This window comes from Pongo pygmaeus, chromosome 22 (assembly GCF_028885625.2).
Source record: "Pongo pygmaeus isolate AG05252 chromosome 22, NHGRI_mPonPyg2-v2.0_pri, whole genome shotgun sequence".
In the NCBI taxonomy this organism is placed as follows: Eukaryota; Metazoa; Chordata; class Mammalia; order Primates; family Hominidae; genus Pongo; species Pongo pygmaeus.
This window is the reverse complement of record NC_072395.2, coordinates 46,725,020-46,743,514: the sequence shown is the minus strand read 5'-3', so window position 1 is coordinate 46,743,514 and position 18,495 is coordinate 46,725,020. Positions and strand designations below refer to the sequence as shown.

Below are 18,495 nucleotides of genomic sequence, written 5' to 3'. Positions count from 1 at the left end.
ATCATTCCAGGAACACCTCGAAGCTGGCAATGACGTGCCACATTCCCACTGAGATGAGGTGGGGAGAGGTGAAGAGGAGGGGGTGGGGAGGGACAATGAGGCCCCTGCTCTGGGCTGGTGTCAGCACTTCCCTGAAGTTCAAGTGCATCCAACAATGAACTCATCTTGCTCGAGCCTACGAAGAGCCCAGCCCTTGGCTGAAACCCCAGGCGGTCCATGGCGCCCAGCAGCTCAGCATCTGCTCTCTCATCTCCATCCACCCAAGGCCTCCTCCTTAGCAATCTTTCTCCCCTTGGAATGACCTCAGAGTGCCCCATGCCTTGGCTGGCAAGTCTAGGCTGAGAAACACCACAAGAGGCGGAAACAACAAGCTCACATGAGGCTCTGACCAAGAAGAGGCCACGCTTGTGCCTCACCACAGTGATTCCACAAGCACCACTCTAGGACAGGTGAGGATGGCCTGTCTCCAAAATGCATGAGATCCAAAGATATGCCTGTTATTATTATTTTGTTGTTTATTCATCAAAAGATACCTGTTTCACAGAAGCTATTTTATTCTCTTCCTCCTTTTTTTCTCCAGGAGATGTGGGGGCTGTTTGAATGGCCCAGCATGGCCAGCAGAGACCCACCCTGGCCAAGGCCAAGTCCCAGAGCTGCAGGTCTTCCAGCAGTATCTGCATTACCTCCCCAAACATCCCCTGGTGGACATCCAACTCTCCAGATCCCTGCTACCTCCAAGGAAGAGGTCCTGGCATCCCACACTGACTCCCACAGGCTTCCTAGGGCTGGAGCCCATCTTGCAGAACCAACTGCGAAAGGAATGAAGGGGCCACTGGGAGTCCTGGCCATTCCCTCTGCAAGTGAAGGGCAGAGAGCAGCAAAGAACTGAGGATGTGGCGATTAAATACAAGAGGAAATCTAAGACCTGCCTGGGCCTTGCAAATGAAATGAAAGATTTAAACATGCATCCAAATAACACCAGTAGCATCTGGAAAACAGATCCTTGAAGACACTTCAAAGCTTCCAAGCCCAGGGCTCACCCCTCCTCTCCAAGCCCACCACTTTGGTGACAGCCACACTTGCCAGTGAGTGCCAGTCCCCTAAGGCTTAGCCAAGATCCCAGGCCCCATTGGCCTCTAGTGGGAACACGCTTGCAGACTTTTGAATTAGCCCCTCACACGTCCAGCTGGCCAAAGATCGCCACTCTGGGGCCCAGTCTCTGCACAGCCTGGCTCCTTACTTTGACGAATTCCTTGAAGTCTGGGGCCTCGTCCGTCTTCTGCTGGATCAGGGCAGCCCCGTTGAGCTGGCGGCTGCAGAAGCGGATGTAGGGCTGCATGTGTGGCAGCTGCGCGCTCAGGATGTCGCCAATCATCTTCACAGGCATCTTCTCCCCGGACATCTTCTTGCGGACTCTCAGCGCTCTGCACGGAAACACGGGAGGTGAGCCCCCCACCTTCATGCTATCTGACAGCACCACGGCACACTTCTAGGTTGCAGAGAAACAGAATGTGTGTGAGGGGCACAGACTCAAGGGCCACTAAAAGATCTATTTGGGAGACAAGGAATGGAGAAAGAAATGAGTCTAGGGCTACAGAGAGGTAGGACCAGGGTATTTTTCTTTGGCAGAGTGGCTGTTTGTTACAATTTGTTTTTCTTGTGCAGAAATATGGAGTTTTTTCTTGAACAACTCAAACGGGTCACCTGTGTCGATGCCTCACTACACAGATTATCGGTGGTGAAAGCCCCAGGTTGATGTGGCCTGAGAACTGATCGTATTTCCGGGAGACACTTCTGCCCAAGGGAAGTTGCTATTGCCAGAGGATGGGGAAAGATGATTTTTGGCTAAAAAGAACATAATTAAGATGGCAAAACAACTGCCTTGGCAAAATAATCCCATGAGATTCTGCAAAAGCCAGGTATAAATGACTGTTTGAACTATCTCTGTGATTCGCTGCTTCATTGCTAGAGCTAAGTTAACTAAATTAAGAGGAGTTTGGAAAAGAGGTCTATTACTATGATAATGGGCCAATGAACCCAAAAAATGTATATCCTGGAATCCAGGAGAGGTGTTGATGGGACTGGGGAAGTGTTTGTTCTGGGGTCTGCCTGCAGTGTGAGTGCTCAGAGCTATGGTAACTAGGACTGGCTTCCCTTCTCCCAACTTCAACATGTGAACCCTTAACACCAGCATCTGGAAGAAGGGCATGGCACTGAGCTTATACACGGTAAGGACAGCAATGTACTACACGGCAGGACCACAACATGAAGCCATGGGTGTGTTCAGCTATCCTAGTTAGTGATCATGGGTGGATGGATGGGTAGATGGAACAAAATGGTATAACCTATGACTTTAACACAAGGCTGGGAGGATGTCCCTATTGAATGCCTTTGGCTGCTTTCATGGTCATGATGGAGAAGCCTTTGAGGTACGGGGCGGGCTATTGAATTCCAAGGAAGCTCTGCAATATTTATATTAGGCTTTAAAAACTTCAGATCACTTTCTTTTCTTTCTCCCACATTTTTGGCTAAAATAAAGTCCCTTGGACTGGGCAAGCCAAGGAGAAAAACTTAGGGACCATAAATGATGTGGTGTGAGCAGTCAGTGATTCCACCTGAAGTGGATGCCCTCACGGGGAGATCAGCACTGGCTGCCTGGGGTGTGGGGAGTGGTGGCAGCTTGATGTCCTCAGGATGGCCCAAAGGCCACTGCCCCATTGAGGGGTTGGTGTGAAATACCACAACGAGCAGAAATGTGCTCAAGGGTGATGTCACCAATAATTTGGGGGGATGAGAGCCCTGAATAGCCACATTATAAACTTGCCATAAATGGAAACAGGAAGAAGTTCCATCATTCCATCATTTTCCTATGAGGAGTAGTTTTTTTTAACAAGGGAATAAAAAGTACTTTCACCCTTTCCTTCTCCTATTTTTTGTTTTGTTTGAGACAGAGTCTCACTCTATAGCCCAGGCTGGAGTGCAGTGGCGCAATCCCAGCTCACTGCAACCTCCACCTCAGTCTCCCGAGTGGCTGGGACTACAGGCACCCACCACCACGCCCACTAATTTTTATATTTTTAGTAGAGACGGGGTTTCACCATGTTGGCCAGGCTGGTCTCGAACTCCTGACCTCAAGTGATCTGCCCGCCTTGGCCTCCCAAAGTGCTGGGATTACAGGCATGAGCCACCACGCCCAGCCCCGGCCGCTGGCCTGTTTTTTATTAAAGGTTGAAGGAGATAAGAAAAAAAGAAAAGAAGAAAGATCATCTGCAGACAGTGATTGTCTTGGGGAATTAGTTCCTGGGTTCTGCAGACCCACACTTGTAGACTGGAGTTACCCAACCAGCAGACAGGCCTAAAATTAAGGCCTGATTTACTATGGACTAGGCACCTATTAGATTCAGTCGTGGGTCTTCGTCCAGGATGGTCTACTGTATAGGCAAAGACTTATGAAGACTGCAAGGTGTTACCAGGCCCAGGGATCATGTGACTCGGCTGCTGCAGCCACAGCCCTGAGAGTACTCTGCTTGTGGTGAGCTGATCGGCAGTCTCCTAGAAAGGTTTACGGATGAGAGGCCTTGAACTGCAAAAGGCAATTGACTGGCTAATGAACGTTTCAAAGAGCGCTTAATGTTTGCTGAATACATGAGTGTCCGTAACCCTCTGAAGTCTGCAGACCAAGTGGACAGTCATGGAGCTAGCATTTATTAATGCTTCCTATGTGTCAAACACAGTTTTACATATATTATTATCCGCATTTCCTATTGGGGAAACTCAGGCACGCAGAAATTGAGTGACTTGACCCAAGTCTCAGAGCTAATAGGTGACAGAGGTAACCCTGGAACCCAGGTCTGACTCCAGAGCCCATGGTTGGGACCACAGCCTCGGAGGCCCCAACCCACCTCCCGCCACAACCGCCTCCAAGCTGCTCTGGGCACCTGCCCCTCTTCCCAGACACAGCTGCCCTGCTCCCACCATCTCACCCTCAAGCCTTTCCCTGCTGGTCCCAGCCTCAGCCTCTGCACTTCCCGCCCTGCTGGACTTCCCACCATCTGCTCCATGCCCTCTCTCCTTCCCTCTTCTCCTTCTCCCAACCCCACATCCTTTTCTTCTTCTTTCTCACCATCTGTCATTACCCCAAACTGATTGTTATTTTTTATTTTTCCTTCATTTTCTGCTTAAACAAGATAAAATGGTATCCATTCTTCTTAAGTTAAAAAGAAGATGAGTCAAATATTTAAGAAAAACACTTTTTTGGGACAAGATCTTTTTTTTTTCTTCTTTTCTTTTTCCATCAAGGGGACAGGAAAGCCTCTTGATAAAAAACAGTTCCCCAGACCTGGGTTGGTCACCCCACCTCACTTCTGCTTCCCTTCTGCTATCATTTTTTTTTTTTTTTTTTTTTTTTTTTTTTTTTTTGTGACACAGTCTCTGTTGCCCAGGCTGAAGTGCATTGGCATGATCTTGGTTTACTGCAGCCTCTGCCCTCACCGGGTTCAAGCAATTCTTCTGCCTCAGACTCCTGAGTAGTTTGTATTAAAGGCATGTGCCACCACGCACAGCTCTTTTTTTGTTTTTTTTTTTTTTAGTGGAGATGAGGTTTCTTTTTTATTTGTTTATTTGTTTTTTTTTTTTTTTGAGACGGAGTCTCACTCTGTCAACCAGGCTGGAGTGCAGTGGCACGATCTCAGCTCACTGCAAACTCCACCTCCCGGTTCACACTATTCTCCTGCCTCAGCCTCCCGAGTAGCTGGGACTACAGGCACCTGCCACCACACCTGGCTATTTTTTTGTATTTTTAGTAGATATGGGGTTTCACCGTGTTATCCAGGATGGTCTCGATCTCCTGACCTCGTGATCCACCCGCCTCGGCCTCCCAAAGTGCTGGGATTACAGGCATGAGCCACCATGCCTGGCCCTTCTGCCATCATTTCTGACAGCTGTCCTGAGGGCCCTGCTTCAGGCTCTGGATATAAAAAGGTTCTAGACCTGTCTGCCCTACCCTGTCTATGAAAGGCACATTTCTCAGGTCTCAGCTTCCTCACAAGAGAGCCAGCCATTTGCTCTAACCCTCAATGAGGCATCATTAGTAGGAAGTCCATGTGTCCCAGTTAGCCCTTTTTATTTTCATGTCATTTATTTATTGTTGACTCGTTTGATAACTGCCATGCCCCCTGCCCCACCCCCCAAATACAAGGTGTGTAGGATCAGGAGTAGCAGACATATGGCTGCTCACTGGTGGCATTCCAGGGATTTCTGCCTTAACTTCTCCTTTTCCTCAAATGCCTCCCTCTCTCGGCTGCCAGGAGCCCTCGTTCTCCCCTCATCACAGTTATTCCTTGGCATGAAGAAATTCTGTCTACGCAGCCACGCAAATACAGCACAATGTTCTTTGTCCAGTTTATGATGTGGGTGTTCACTCTACAATTCTTTCAAATTTTCTGTATGTTTGAGATTTTTTCTAGTGAAATGTAGAAAAGAAGAAAAAGAAATCAGGTCCCCAGAAGGCTACGGTTCAACATAAGATTTTATCTGGAGGAGAAGACATGAGCCAGTTAGTCCAAACAAGCTAATCCGGGAATCAGAGGAATGGGGATAGAGAACCTTGGGATGGAGGGAAGCCGGCAGCCCCTGTACACATCAGCGCCCTGAAGGACGGCGTGCCCCTGGGACACCCGATCCCTTGCTCTCAGCATGACCGTGCATGGTAGGCAGGACAAGCACCATCACTGCCACCTTAACGCCCAAAAATAGTTAGAAGGGGCCGGAGCCCAGACAAAAACTTGGGATGTCTGACTTCTGGGCCCATGTTTTTTTCCACGGGGGCAGGACTGGGTAGAGTCTCTATCCCAGGACCTAGGCATCATCCACAGAGCAGCCACCCTACTGTGTGACTTTAGGGAACTCACTCAGCCTTTCTGAGCTTTGCTGTTTCAGCCGTAACAGGGCTGTCAGTTCCCACCTCCACGGCTGTGGAGCAAGTCAGAGCCGACAGGAGGAAGAAGCACGCAGGCCTGGCCCCCCGCACAGCTCAAGAAAGAGGCTGCTTCTTCCCAGACGGGGGTTAAAAGACAACAGAGAGGTGTGGGGAGCTGAGGCCAGCACCAGTTTCCCTCAGGCCAACCCTGAAGTGGGGGAAGCCCTCTCTAAGGGCTACTTGGGAACCTAGAAACATCTCCCGCCTCCCCCAGCCCCCACTGATAGCTGCCCAAGGAAAAAGGTTTTAACTTACAGGTATATTTTCTTTTCTTTTTTTGAGACAGGGTTTCACTCCCGTGGCCCAGGCTGGAGTGCAGTGGTGCGATCTTGGCTCACTGCAACCTCCGCCTCCCAGGTTCTTCTGCCTCAGCCTCCCTAGTAGCTGGGATTACAGGCGCCCACAACCACACCCGGCTAATTTTTGTGTTTTTAGTAGAGATGGGGTTTCACCATGTTGCCCAGGCTCATCTCAAACTCCTGACCTCAAGTGATCCACCCATCTCGGCCTCCCAAAGCACTGGGATTACAGGCGTGAGCCACCATGCCCAGCTATCATCTATGTAGACGAGAACACTGAGGCCCAGGGACGAAAGTGACCTGCCGGAAGACACACAGCCAGAGGCAATAGCGGATGTGAGCCCAAGGGTCTGACGCCAGACCTAAGTTTGAAAGGCTTCCATGGCATCGGGCGGCGGGGGGCGCGGGCAATGGAGTCCCTTCTCTAAAAGCCTGCCTGATGTCACCTTGGATTATTCGTCTTCTAGAGCACCAAGCCAGCAGACATTATGTATCTTTCCTCATGTCCACCTCTCCACATCTCCTTTCCATCCCTTCATCCACTCCCAAACACACGCTCAGGAAAGTGGGGACCTGAAATTGCTTTATAAGAACAATGCAGAGACCACGTTTAGGAAATGGGGGCTTCCCAATGACACGGATGAAGATTAGGAATGGACGCAAGGTTCTGGGAGCCTGCCCTCCATCCTCGGGCCTAGGAAGTGGGTGGCCCTTCCTCCTAGCAGGGAGTATCACGCACCCTGGAGGCTGTGACTTAATCTGTCTTCTAGCAAGTGATGTTACAATGAGAGCGTGGTGGATACAGATTTTGGTTTTTGACTTTTTTTTTTCCTAAGAATTGGAAGAGACCTTTGTGATGATCGAATCCAACCCCTTCATTTTACAGATGGGGAAACTAAGGCTCAAAAAGGAAAGGCAGTGAGTAAGTCAGAATCCAAACCCAGGTCTCTTGACTCCTGGCCCTGGAGCTGCCTCTGCAAACTACAGTTGGAAGAAAATACAACCAGCCTTGGGCCAGCTTCCTGGAGTGATCCTGAGGAACTGCTGACGTTAGGCAGTGAACAGTTCCACATTTTTCCATCTGCAGGGCCAAGAATGCCCCCAAAGACCAATAATCCCCCATGGGATCCCGCGTCCAAGGGAAAGCGTGGAGGGGGCAGCCCCACGCCCCAGGATGGAGCCAGCGCCATCAGGAGCCAGCCTCGCCCTAGCCCTGGAAATTCACCACCACAGTAATTCACCCAACAGCAGGCTCTGGGGTGCCCAGGCGATCTACTCTTGCAATGAGAGATTCAGAGTGCGTTTCCAGAAAGCATGAAGGCACAAAAGGGCGATGGTGCTTGTGAGTGGCAATGAGAAGAAAAAAAAAAAAAAAGCCAGAAAGAAGCACAGGGCAGCATGCAAGAAGGACACACAGACCCACAGAGGTGCGAGTGCGTGAGAGCCGAGGAGGCCAAGCCAGTCTGGGGATTAGAGGAGAGGCTTACTTCAGTAGTTTGATATTACACATAATCAGCTCCTTCCAGTTCACAAAAATCATAGCAACCTCTTTTTCTGTCAGCAGCTCAGACTCCATCAGGGGTTTTTGAAAGATCTACAGATGCAGAAAACGAAGCAGTTCAGAAAGCAGTTAGCTTAAAACTCACACACGCACACACCGATCCGCTGAGAGCACGGAGAGGGGCTCAGGTGTCTGTACCTTGGCTGAGAGGCCCAGAGGTGAATGCGTGCCTTCCTGCAGTTTCTGAAGCAGAGAGCCCCTCCTCTGCCCTGGAGGCTAGAGGGGGGTCCCCAGCAGGGCCTGCATTGTTTACAGGGGAAGGAAGCCAGTTGAAGTCTCCAGGAAACAGATCTTAACTCCACCAGACAAGCAGGGAGGCCGGTACCAAGTCATGCTCGCAGGCTAAGCGGTCTCACCTGCGCACTGGGAGGGGCTGGACCGGTGTGAAAAGCCGGGCTTAAAGATGCCGGTGGCTGTGGACAGTCCCTTCATCTGCACAGGTAAACCAAGGGCCTTCTGAGAGGAGCAGCCCAGGCAGCAGGTCCTCTAATAAGCCAGTGGCCACCTCAGTGACTGACTCCACTGCTGTGTCCTCAGCCTCCTGGGCTGACCCTATACAGACCCAGCACTTGCAGGCCCGCTACAAGGGGGTGAGTGCTGCCCTTCTCCTGGGCTCTGGAAAATGAATGAGCCCCTCCAAGCTCTGTGTGGTTGAGCAACTCTCAGTAAATCACAGATCTCAGTGGAACCCCGTGTGGTAGAGCCTCCGCCTGCAAGGAGGTCATTTTCTCCCACAGGAGGCAGGAGGCACTTCTGAAGGCTCTTTAGGGAAGGGGACAGCCCATCTTTGACAAAAACTTGGCTGGGCTGCGGCTGCTCCCTGGGAGCCCTATTCCACGGGAGTCCTTAAGCCGACGTTGAACCCGGCATGAACCAGGGCAACCACATACGGTGGTGCGTTTTGCGGAGTGCACACAGGAGCCATATCTAAGGGGTGACACTTGCACCCTGGACATCCTGAACTGCATATTTAATAACAGTCAAACACCTTGAGAAAATGGCACCTTTTTGAATTTGCATCAGTGCTTCCTAAGTGTTAATGGTGGTCCTGCGGCCAACAACCCACCCTGTACTCCTCCAACAGCGGCGAGTCGTGCTGTGTCTTTCCTGGATGTTAAGACTATCAGACAAGATGGTTTCACACCCATTTGGTGTGGTGGTGGTTTCCAGACTATCACAGCACCCTCCAAACTGCAGACCCATCTCTGCAAATCCCTGTCTCCCAATATGGCACCTTCCCATGGATGTGGACAAAAAGGCCTGCTGAGAAACAGGAGCACCCGGCTCTGCATCTCCCCGTAGTTCTGGATGGGATAGCCAGGGCCTCTCTGGGAGGACTGACAAGATAAGGAGGCATCACTCAGGTCAGGGGGTTTTGTGGGGGCCTGGGAGGAAACGTTGCCATTCTCAGTGACAGGTTTGTCTCAGGGTAATATGTGGCAGGAATGACTCGAGATAGCAGCCAGATGGCCCCCATTTCCAGATGCCAACACTGCGGGCCAGGAGGGCGGTGTGGCTGGCTCCATGGCACCTCCTGGTTGGTAGCTGAGCTGCAGCCACTCTGAGTAGAGCGTGGACTCCAGACTCTCAGTTCACATGACTCCATCCATCAACTGCTCAGGGACTCACCTGCCCTTGGCTAAGTGATCTCTGTCCCTCTATGGGAATGACTCAATGTTGGCCGTGGATAAGCAACGAACCGTCTCTGCGGTCAGAATCTTCTATAGCATTTGCCGTCCAGATGCTCCCCAAACATCAGAAAGTGTCTTGGGCTCAGAATCAGTACATAGACCTCCTCGACGGAACCCTCCCCTCCCACTCCCTCATCACCCCCTGCCATGCCCCCTGCCCCACCAGCTCCCTTACCTCTGTGACCAGCTGCAGGTCATTCACGTAGTTCTCCTCGGTGACAATGAGCTCGTGGATGTATCCTTGTCGCTTTCTTTCAGTTGGGGTCAACATATCCAAGAGATGTAAGTCTGAACACCCTGGAAAACACAACCATTTGGGAGAACTTAGCACAGTCTGGGGAAGCCCACACAACTTCACACGGAAGATCCTCGTGGCTGCTGGGCCCTGAGGCCTTGCTCCCATCCAGTGGGGTCATGGGCTGAAATGTGTCCTCCCCAGTAATATGTGGAAGCCCTACCCCCTGGTACCTGTGAATGTTACCTTATTTGGAAATAGTCTTTTCATATATAATCAAATTAAGATAAAGTCATACTCAGGGTGGGGCCCTGACCCTGTATGATCAGTGTCCTTATGAGAAGAAGACACAGAGACAGACAGGCAGAAGGTGGAGTGATGTGTCTCCAAACCAAGACACACCCTGAGCCTTCAGAGTGAGGCTGGCACCTGCCAACATCTTCATTTTAGACTTCTGGCCTCCAGGAATATGTGGCAGTAAATTCCTGTTGTTTTAAGTACCCCCGTTTGTGGTCGTTTGTTAGGGCACCCTAGAAACTGACACAGGCGGCACACTCCTGCTTCATCAGAAACACGAAAATAATGTGAAAACAAAACACTCAGTGACGACTGGCCAAAACTCTGGAGGGCTCACACCATGTCAGGTGGTGAACTGCATTTAATGCTCAAGTATTATACTAGAATTAGCCCCATTTTACAGACGAGGACACTAAGGTTTACACAGGTTGACTGGCCCCAGGTCTCTCAGCTCGGAAGTGGTGAAGGCAAGAGCCAAACCCTGAGACTTGGGCTGCAGAGGCTGTGCTCTATCCCCGAGCTCCAGGAGGCCATGGGTTATCCATGTCGTGGTTGGTTTGTGGAGGATGAGGTGGCTGTGCTGAGGCTCTGATGGTCCTGGGGACCGGGCAGATGCAGGGTGCCTCCAGACAGCACTGGGCACACTCTCCTGGACAAGGCTGCTGCCTGGCCCCTGGGGCAGCTGAGCAGCAGGCTTGCCACAGACTGGATAGTCCCTCCCACTGCAGAGAGCCTGGCACAAGACCATCACAGAGGCCACGGCTGCCCAAGGGGAAGGGCTACTCCGCTGCCCTGAGATGGTGCCTGCACTGGAAGTGGGGCTCACTCATGACTCTGCCCACTTAGCTTGTTATTTGGGGTTTTGTTTGAATGTTTGAGCCTCCTGCCCCAGACACACTGGAATGAGCAGGAGGGAGGCTTGGTACTTGGGAGCATCCCATGTGCAGGCCTGGGCCCACCTCTCCTTTTTATCAGAGGTTCTTTATTTAATCACAGAAGCCAGACTTGAAAGACAGACCCAGAGGTGTCCTGAATGTAGGTGGGAGGGTCCGGGCTGAATCCCCTTTACTTGTTCTTCCCATCCCTTCTGTTCCCCTCAAGGGGGCGCAATGGAGCACAGTGCAAAACCCCCTGCTGGGGACCAGTGGTTGTCAAAGCGTGGTCCCCAGGCTGGCAGCATCAGCGTCACCTAGGAGCTCGCTAGAGATGCCCCGGCTGAAGTGACTCTGGAGTTGGGGGCTGGGCATCTGTGATGTAACAAGCTCTCCAGGGGATTGTTTTTTGGCGCACTAATGTTCAAGAAGCCTGCTCTGGCCTAGCAGGGGTTCCTCGAGTTTCCATCTTCTCTCAAGGGAGTTATCTGGGGTCATGAGTGATCTAGCCTATATGCTGAAAGCTTCTGCAAATCGTATGATCCCTCTGGGGCAGATGATATCAGAGATTTCTTGGCAAATGCTTTGCTGCTTTAGAGGTTAACTCTCGGGTTGTGGTGCTTCCAGCCCTTGGTTTTGTCCTTTCTCTGAGCCAATTGTCCTTTCTGGATGCTGTAGCTTCTCTTGCTGGGACAAGAACAACCCAAGACCAGCAGGAGGATGCTGGGAAAGCAGCAGGAATGAGCCATCATTATATCAACACCCTCGACCTCACTCAGAGTCCCCTGCCCTGAGGTCAAGCAGAATTCCCCAGGGCTACGAGGTTAGCTCGCACCTTTGCACAGGTCTGCAGATATGTCTGAGCTTGAGCCGTCTGCTCAGCCACGGGTTTGGCCCAACTGTTCTTCCTGCCTCAGGGCATAGATTGTCTTTTATTAAACAGCTGCACCAACAATGAACTCTCAGGAAGGAGGCAGCCTACGGGGCTCACTCATTCAGTTCAGCCAAGCTGCTGTGTGAGCTTGGGTTTGCAGGAGGCTGAGTGATGTCTCCGAGTTCTTTGACTTTTATTGGGAAGGTCACCCAAGAAACACTCGAGCTTGGGGGGAAACATATCTTGTTCCTGCCCTCTTTTTACGCCACTCTCCTGTGAGTGAGTGAAAGGGCCCAGGCCTGAGGCCATTTCTTGTTGAAGGGCTGAATGCAGCCCCTGCATTAGGCAACTTGGATGCCCTCTTATGGAAGCAGAGTCCCTGGAGTGTTCAGGATGTTCCCTTCTGCAGGGAGATTAGAATATGGACACAGAGTGGTAGCTCTAAAAGTCGCCGCACAAACACAGTGCAGTGATGTTTGCAGCCACAGAAACATCAGGCCAGTAGTGGCCACTGGCTGGGCCAGTTTTCTGAATGTCCCTTTAAGGATGCCCCACAGTTGCCTTGAAGAATCTGAGGGATGTTATGGGTCCTTGCTGCAGCGAATACATGGGTACAATGCACACATTTAGGGCACACTTCTATTGGGTTCACAGGCCCTTTTGAAGACTGTTCATAGATCTTATTCATTCATTGGGCAAATATTTACTGATGTCCTACTATGAGGCTAGGACTAACCACTCTGGGTACTGGGGATTCAGGACAGAAGAGGAGAGACTCCTGCCCTCCAGGGTATAGCTAAGAACCTGGGGGTCTGGTGGTCCTCAACAGGGGGTGGTACTGCCCCACCCTCCGCTGAAGGTGGTACTGCTCCCCACCATGTTGAGGTCAGTACTGTCCCCACTCCCCAAAGGCTGAGGGTTGCACTGCATCCCACTCCAGTCCCAGGGCTGAGAGTGTGTTCTTGGTTGTCATAGTGGAATCTGGCAGGCTGGCCAGGGCTGCTAAATGACCCACAACATGCAGGACACAGAACTGCCCACCCCAAATGCCAATAGAGGAGCACCCTGTTGAGAAACACTAGCGTTACTTGAAACTGACAACCCGACCAGAGTTCCAGTCTGCAGCATGGAGGTGCGAGGGACCGGCAGACACACGTAGAATGATGAGGAATCGGAAAGAAGGACCTGTGGGGAAAAGTCCTGGCTTGCTTTGGATTTCAGAAGCTCTTCTGAGTCTTCAAGTTTTACACGGTGCAGGTTGTGTAGAAGCTCAGAGCCAGAGCAACAGCAGAAGGCTCAGGGTAAATTTGGGCCATTTGTCCAAGAATCCTAGGAGCCTGGGGCCAGTTGGGGACAAGCTGGAGGGCTGCTGCATGGCCTCCTGCTCCAGGTAGCGTTGGCCTCTGGTCCAAACACTTTGCAAGGCCCAAGTCAGAGCTGATGGAGCTTGGAGGTCAGGGGAGGCACTGGGCAAGTCTGGGCTGCTTGCCCCCACCAAATTCCACCTCTTGCAGGTCCACCTACCACCCTGCCTGGAGACAGGGGGATGGCCCCAATGGCCTCTGCAGAATACAATGAAAAGCAAAGATTTTGTTGGGAGAGTCTTCTCTACATTATGTGCCAATGATGTTGGCTTGGAATCGTCTTTTTAGCCATCAAATCGACCCACGGGAGGCTGCTTTAAAACTTGCTGGTGAATACCAGACCAAGAGAACCATTAAAGATTTGAAATAGGCACTTTGAACTCAAAAATATTCTTCCTTTGAAAATTTAATATTTAGAAAAACAAGTGAGTTTAAAAACTCCATTATTCAAAGTAGGGTAAATGGAAAAGACATTTCAAATAAAAGCATTTTCTTTAAGGGTGGAGGGACATGGCCTTTTCCTCCCTTGGGTCCTAGGATAAACATGGTTTCTGGCCCCCTTTCCCAGGGAAAAACGAGAGGAGAAAACACATCAAATGGTTTTCCATGAACATCTTGGTGTGACGGAAGGATTCTCAAAACTAACTGAAATCCACACACAGCTGAAATAATATTGCAAATGACTCCAGGCGGTTACAAATGATCCCCTATTACAGCCCACATAAAATTCCTAATCTGTGTGCCGTCCCTTAGAATGTTGCCTAGTTAGACACATTTACGAAATGGAGAGAGATGTGATGGCCTTCTGGAAGGATTTTTTGAGTCTAGGCCCTGGAGAAAATCATGGGGAAAAAAAACCTTACCAATAAAAGGTCATCTTGCTTCCCTCAACTGATATTTGTATGAACAGCATCATTTCAAGAACTTGTTTTATTACAAAAGTAATACACAAACACATGCTGATTATTAAAATTTCAAGGGCTACAGAGCATTCAGGGTAAAAAGTGCACCTCACCCATCTCCACACCTCCAATTATTCTAGCCTTCCCAATGAGAAGCAGAATTTTGAAAACGAAGCCAGCCCCGAGCAAGTTGCCCATTGAGCAAAGCAAATAAACAGACCTTGTTCCTGTATGAAAGGGGCCAAAATATACAATAAGGTGGTCCATAAATATTTATTAAGTTCCTCTGAAGTCCAAGAGACGCAGAAATAAGCAAGATACTGTTCTTGTCCTCAGGGAAACTCACAATCTTGGGCGAGACACAACAGGAAAATTAAATTAAAAATATTAATAGCAAGCAGCTGGGTTTGGTGGCTTATGCCTGTAATCCCAGTACTTTGGAAGGCAGAGGTGGGTGGATTGCTTGAGCCCAGGAGTTCATGACCAGCCTGGGCAACATAGTGAGACCTCCATATCTACAAAAAATTTAAAAATTATCCATGCATGGTGGTACATGCCTGTAGTCCCAGCTACTTTGGGAGGCTGAGGCAGGAGGATTACCTGAGCCCAGGAGATAGAGGCTGCAGTGAGCTATGATCACGCCACTGCACTCCAGCCTGGGCAACAAAGCGAGCACCTGTCTCAAAAAAAAAAAAAAAAGGAGAGAAAAGAAAAGAAAAAAGAAAAAAAAAACGAGAAAAAAAAAGAAATTAAAATAGCAAGCATTAAAAGAAGAGCCCAGGCCAGGCGCGGTGGCTCACACCTGTAATCCCAGCACTTTGGAAGGCCGAGGCAGGTGGATCACTTGAGGTCAGGAGTTCAAGACCAGCCTGGCCAACATGGTGAAACCTCATCTCTACTAAAAACACAAAAATTAGCTGGGCATGGTGACAGGCACCTGTAATCCCAGCTACTCGGGAAGCTGAGGCAGGAGAATCGCTTGAACCCAGGAGGTGGAGGTTGCAATGGGCTGAGGTCGCACCACTGCACTCCAGCCTGGGTGACAGAGCGAGACTCTGTCTCAAAAAAAAAAAAAAAAAGAAAAAAGAGCCCGTGTGCTGTGCTGATGGTGGAGACAGTAGGACCTCAGAAGGGAGCAACTCCTCGTGCTGAGGGGAGGCTTCCTCGAGGGGCCCTCCTGAGGCTGGGTCTCCATATGGCTGGGGAGGTCAAGACCATACATTGCGGGGTATGGGCACCAGCAAGAGCAAGCCTTCACCCAGGTGACAGGTCAACACGGAGACACTGCAAGAGATAAGGTGGAAAGGTGGGAAGGGCCAGATGACAGGGTGACGGGGATTGTGATGCCAGAACAAGAGTTCAGAGACAACACGTGGAAGGACCAGGAGAGAGAGCAATAAGCAAGCTCGGGCGATGGCTTTCATCTTTAAGGGAAAGGATCTACCTTTCCCTTTCGTCTCTGGGGACGTTCAGCCCAAATCCTCTGGCTCAATGGCCTCGGATCAGCAGGGTCTATGCCGCTTGGGCTCCTGGAGGTCCCGTCTATACTGCAGGCTTCTCCCCATGGCCCGAGTCTCTCCTGCCAGGTGAGCCCATGCACCTCGGGGCTGCACTGGCTTCTCCCGGGCAAATTAATCTAACTGTACTCCCTTCAACATCCTGGGCCTCTCCAGGTAGGTGTGGGGTGCCCTGTCATGTAGGAAAAGCAGATGAAGCCACGTGGATGTGACGTGAAGAAAGTTCTCTGGCCAAACACTATGTCCCTTTACCCTGCAGCTGATGTCTGAAACCCCAGCGTTCTCCAAGCCGTGAAGTTGTGTCCTCCTGCTGTGAAGCAGCATCCACACTCTGCCCCGGGGTTCAGTGAGAAGGAGGCAGTCCGGGTCCTTGTCCTTTTGGGAGCCTGCTGATTGCTGGACCTGGGCGTCCCGGGCCAACTTGGATCCTTGCTGAGTTGCAGGCACTTTGCACAGGGCATAACTCCAAGCGGTTATCAGTCCTTGAGACCTCGGAGTTGCAAATCCTCAAGATGCGATTTTTATGGGGGTCTGGAGAATCTGGTGGGCACAGAGGTGAGAGGGGAAGGAATGCCCCCAAAGGCACCAGAGACCCTCGTGGGTCCAGCAGAGCTCAGACATCCCACCCCAGCCTGTCCTGGTGACCCACCTTGCCCCATGTAGCTGGGTCCTCGGGAGGCTTCCACTCAGATGTAACCTAGATGCTTAAAAGTGCCAATGTAACTCCAAATAAGCTTTGTTTTCTCCCAAGGAGGGGAATCCGGTCCACAGGGGTTGCCAGGCAGTTTAATGATTGCTGAGAAGTGGTGAAGATCAAATTCTTCTCAGGGATAAATCATCTCTTAATTTTCCACAAATACGCACATTTTGGAGAGTGAAAGGGTGTATCATTCATAGCTTTATAATGGGCACTGGAATTCCTGGCACAGCTTTACATCCTCTGCGGTAGGTACGCTTCAGCTCATTCCAGGCCCCTTTTATATCCCACCCCTGACTTCCTGCTCTCACTGTACCCTCTCCTGTAGTATGAGTAGTTCCTGTTAACAAGTTTTTTGGGTACAAAGGCAGACTGGCATGTTATAATGAAAGTACAAATGCATTTTTATTGGAATATGAAGGAGGAGCCTGTTGGTTTTTGTTTTATTTTTATTTTTAACTTTTGTGGGTACATCGTAGGTGTATATATTTATGGGGCACCTGATCTATTTTGGTACAGGAATGCAATGTGTAATAATCACATCATAAGAATGGAGTATCCGTCCCCTCAAGCATTTATCCTTTGTGTTACAAACAATCTAATTACACTGTTTTAATTATTTTTAAATGTACAATTAAATTACTATTGTAGTTGCTCTGTTGTGCTATCAAATACTAGGTCTTTTTTTTTTTTTTTTTTTTTTTTTTCGAGACAGAGTCTTGCTCTAGTCTTGCCCAGGCTAGAGTGCAATGTTGTGATCTTGGCTCACTGCAGTTTCCACCTCCCAGGATCAAGCAATTCTCATGCCTCAGCCTCCCGAGTAGCTGGGATTACAGGCATGCGCCACCACGCCCAGCTAATATTTGTATTTTTAACAGAGACAGGGTTTCACCATGTTGGTCAGGCTGGTCTCGAACTCCTGGCCTCAAGTGATCCATCTGCCTTGGCCTCCCAAAGTGTTGGGATTACAGGCATGAGCCACTGTGCCCAGCCAAATACTAGGCTTTTGTTGTTGTTGTTCTTGTTTTTGTTATTTAGACAGAGTCTCGCTCTGTTGCCCAGGCTGGAGTGCAGTGGCGCAATCTCAGCTCACTGCAACCTCCGCCTCCTGAGTTCAAGTGATTCTCCTGCCTCAGCCCCCCGAGTAGCTGGGACTACAAGCACGTGCCACCACGCCCAGCTAATTTTTGTATTTTTAGTAGAGACGGGGTTTCACTATGTTGGCCGGGCTGGTCTCAAACTCCTGACTCAGGTGATCCGCCCGCCTCGGCCTCCCAAAGTGCTGGGATTACAGGCGTGAGCCACCGCGCCCGGCCAAATACTAGATCTAATTCAAGGGGGCCTGTTGTTTTGATGAGAAGGATTTGAAAATATTTAGCAGGGGAGGAGGAATTTGAGTTGGACTTCAGCAGGCTAGTATCGGTGGTGAGGGGGCAGGCAGTGGTGAGGGATTCAAATGGAGGGAGGAAGAATGGGAGTAAATAGAAGTTGGAGTCGGGGGCGTGAAGCCCTGGGGGCAGGTGCAGAGGAGAGAAGCAGTCTCTGCGTGATGGCGAGTCATGGGCGTTCACGTGGAACGCCACTCAGAGCTCACAATGCCGGGGGCTGCACATGTATGAACTCATTGAATCTTCACCAGGAATCCTATGCGGTAGCTATACTGTTGTTATCCCCCACTGAACAGACAGGGAAACTGAGGCACAGGGAGGGTAAGTCAGTTGATAAATGGCAGAGGGAGTCTGACCCTAGAGCTCATGCTCTTCCCCGGAGGCCTCTTTCTCCTCGCTGGTGCGCTAGTCGGCTCAGGCGGCCATAGCAAAGGCCACAGACCCAGCGGCTTAAACAACATGTACTTTCTCATGGTTCTAAAGATACAACGTCCAAGATCAAGGTGACAACAGGGCTGGTTCCTCCTGAGGCCTCTCTCCTCAGCAGGGTCTTTCCTCTGTGCACACACATCTCCAGCGTCTGTGTGTCCAATTTCCCCCTCTTATTAAAAGCACCCATCAGATGGAATTAAGGCTCACCCTAACAGCCTCGTGTTCACTTCATCACGTCTTTAAAGAATTTATCTCCAAACGAAGTCATATTCTGATGTCCTGCCTGGGCTTCAACGTGTGAATCTGAGGGACACAGTTCAGCCCTAACAGGTGGGGAAGTCCAGTCGAGGAGGCTCTGGCTGCAGAGCTGGGAAGGTCTTGGCCGGGTT

At 50.5% G+C, this 18,495-nt stretch overlaps 1 protein-coding gene across 1 annotated transcript in view; it reads right to left on the bottom strand.

Annotated features, from left to right (window-relative positions):
• The window catches only part of ITSN1 (intersectin 1), a 254,550-nt gene that overhangs the window by 31,645 nt on the left and 204,410 nt on the right, over positions 1 to 18,495 (bottom strand). Inside the window, exons 29-31 of the mRNA XM_054468745.2 lie at positions 9,704 to 9,825; positions 7,764 to 7,870; positions 1,241 to 1,424 (exon numbers count right to left, since the gene is read on the bottom strand). Coding sequence (XP_054324720.2) covers positions 1,241 to 1,424; positions 7,764 to 7,870; positions 9,704 to 9,825 — 413 coding nt within the window. The remainder of the gene's footprint in view (positions 1 to 1,240; positions 1,425 to 7,763; positions 7,871 to 9,703; positions 9,826 to 18,495) is intronic.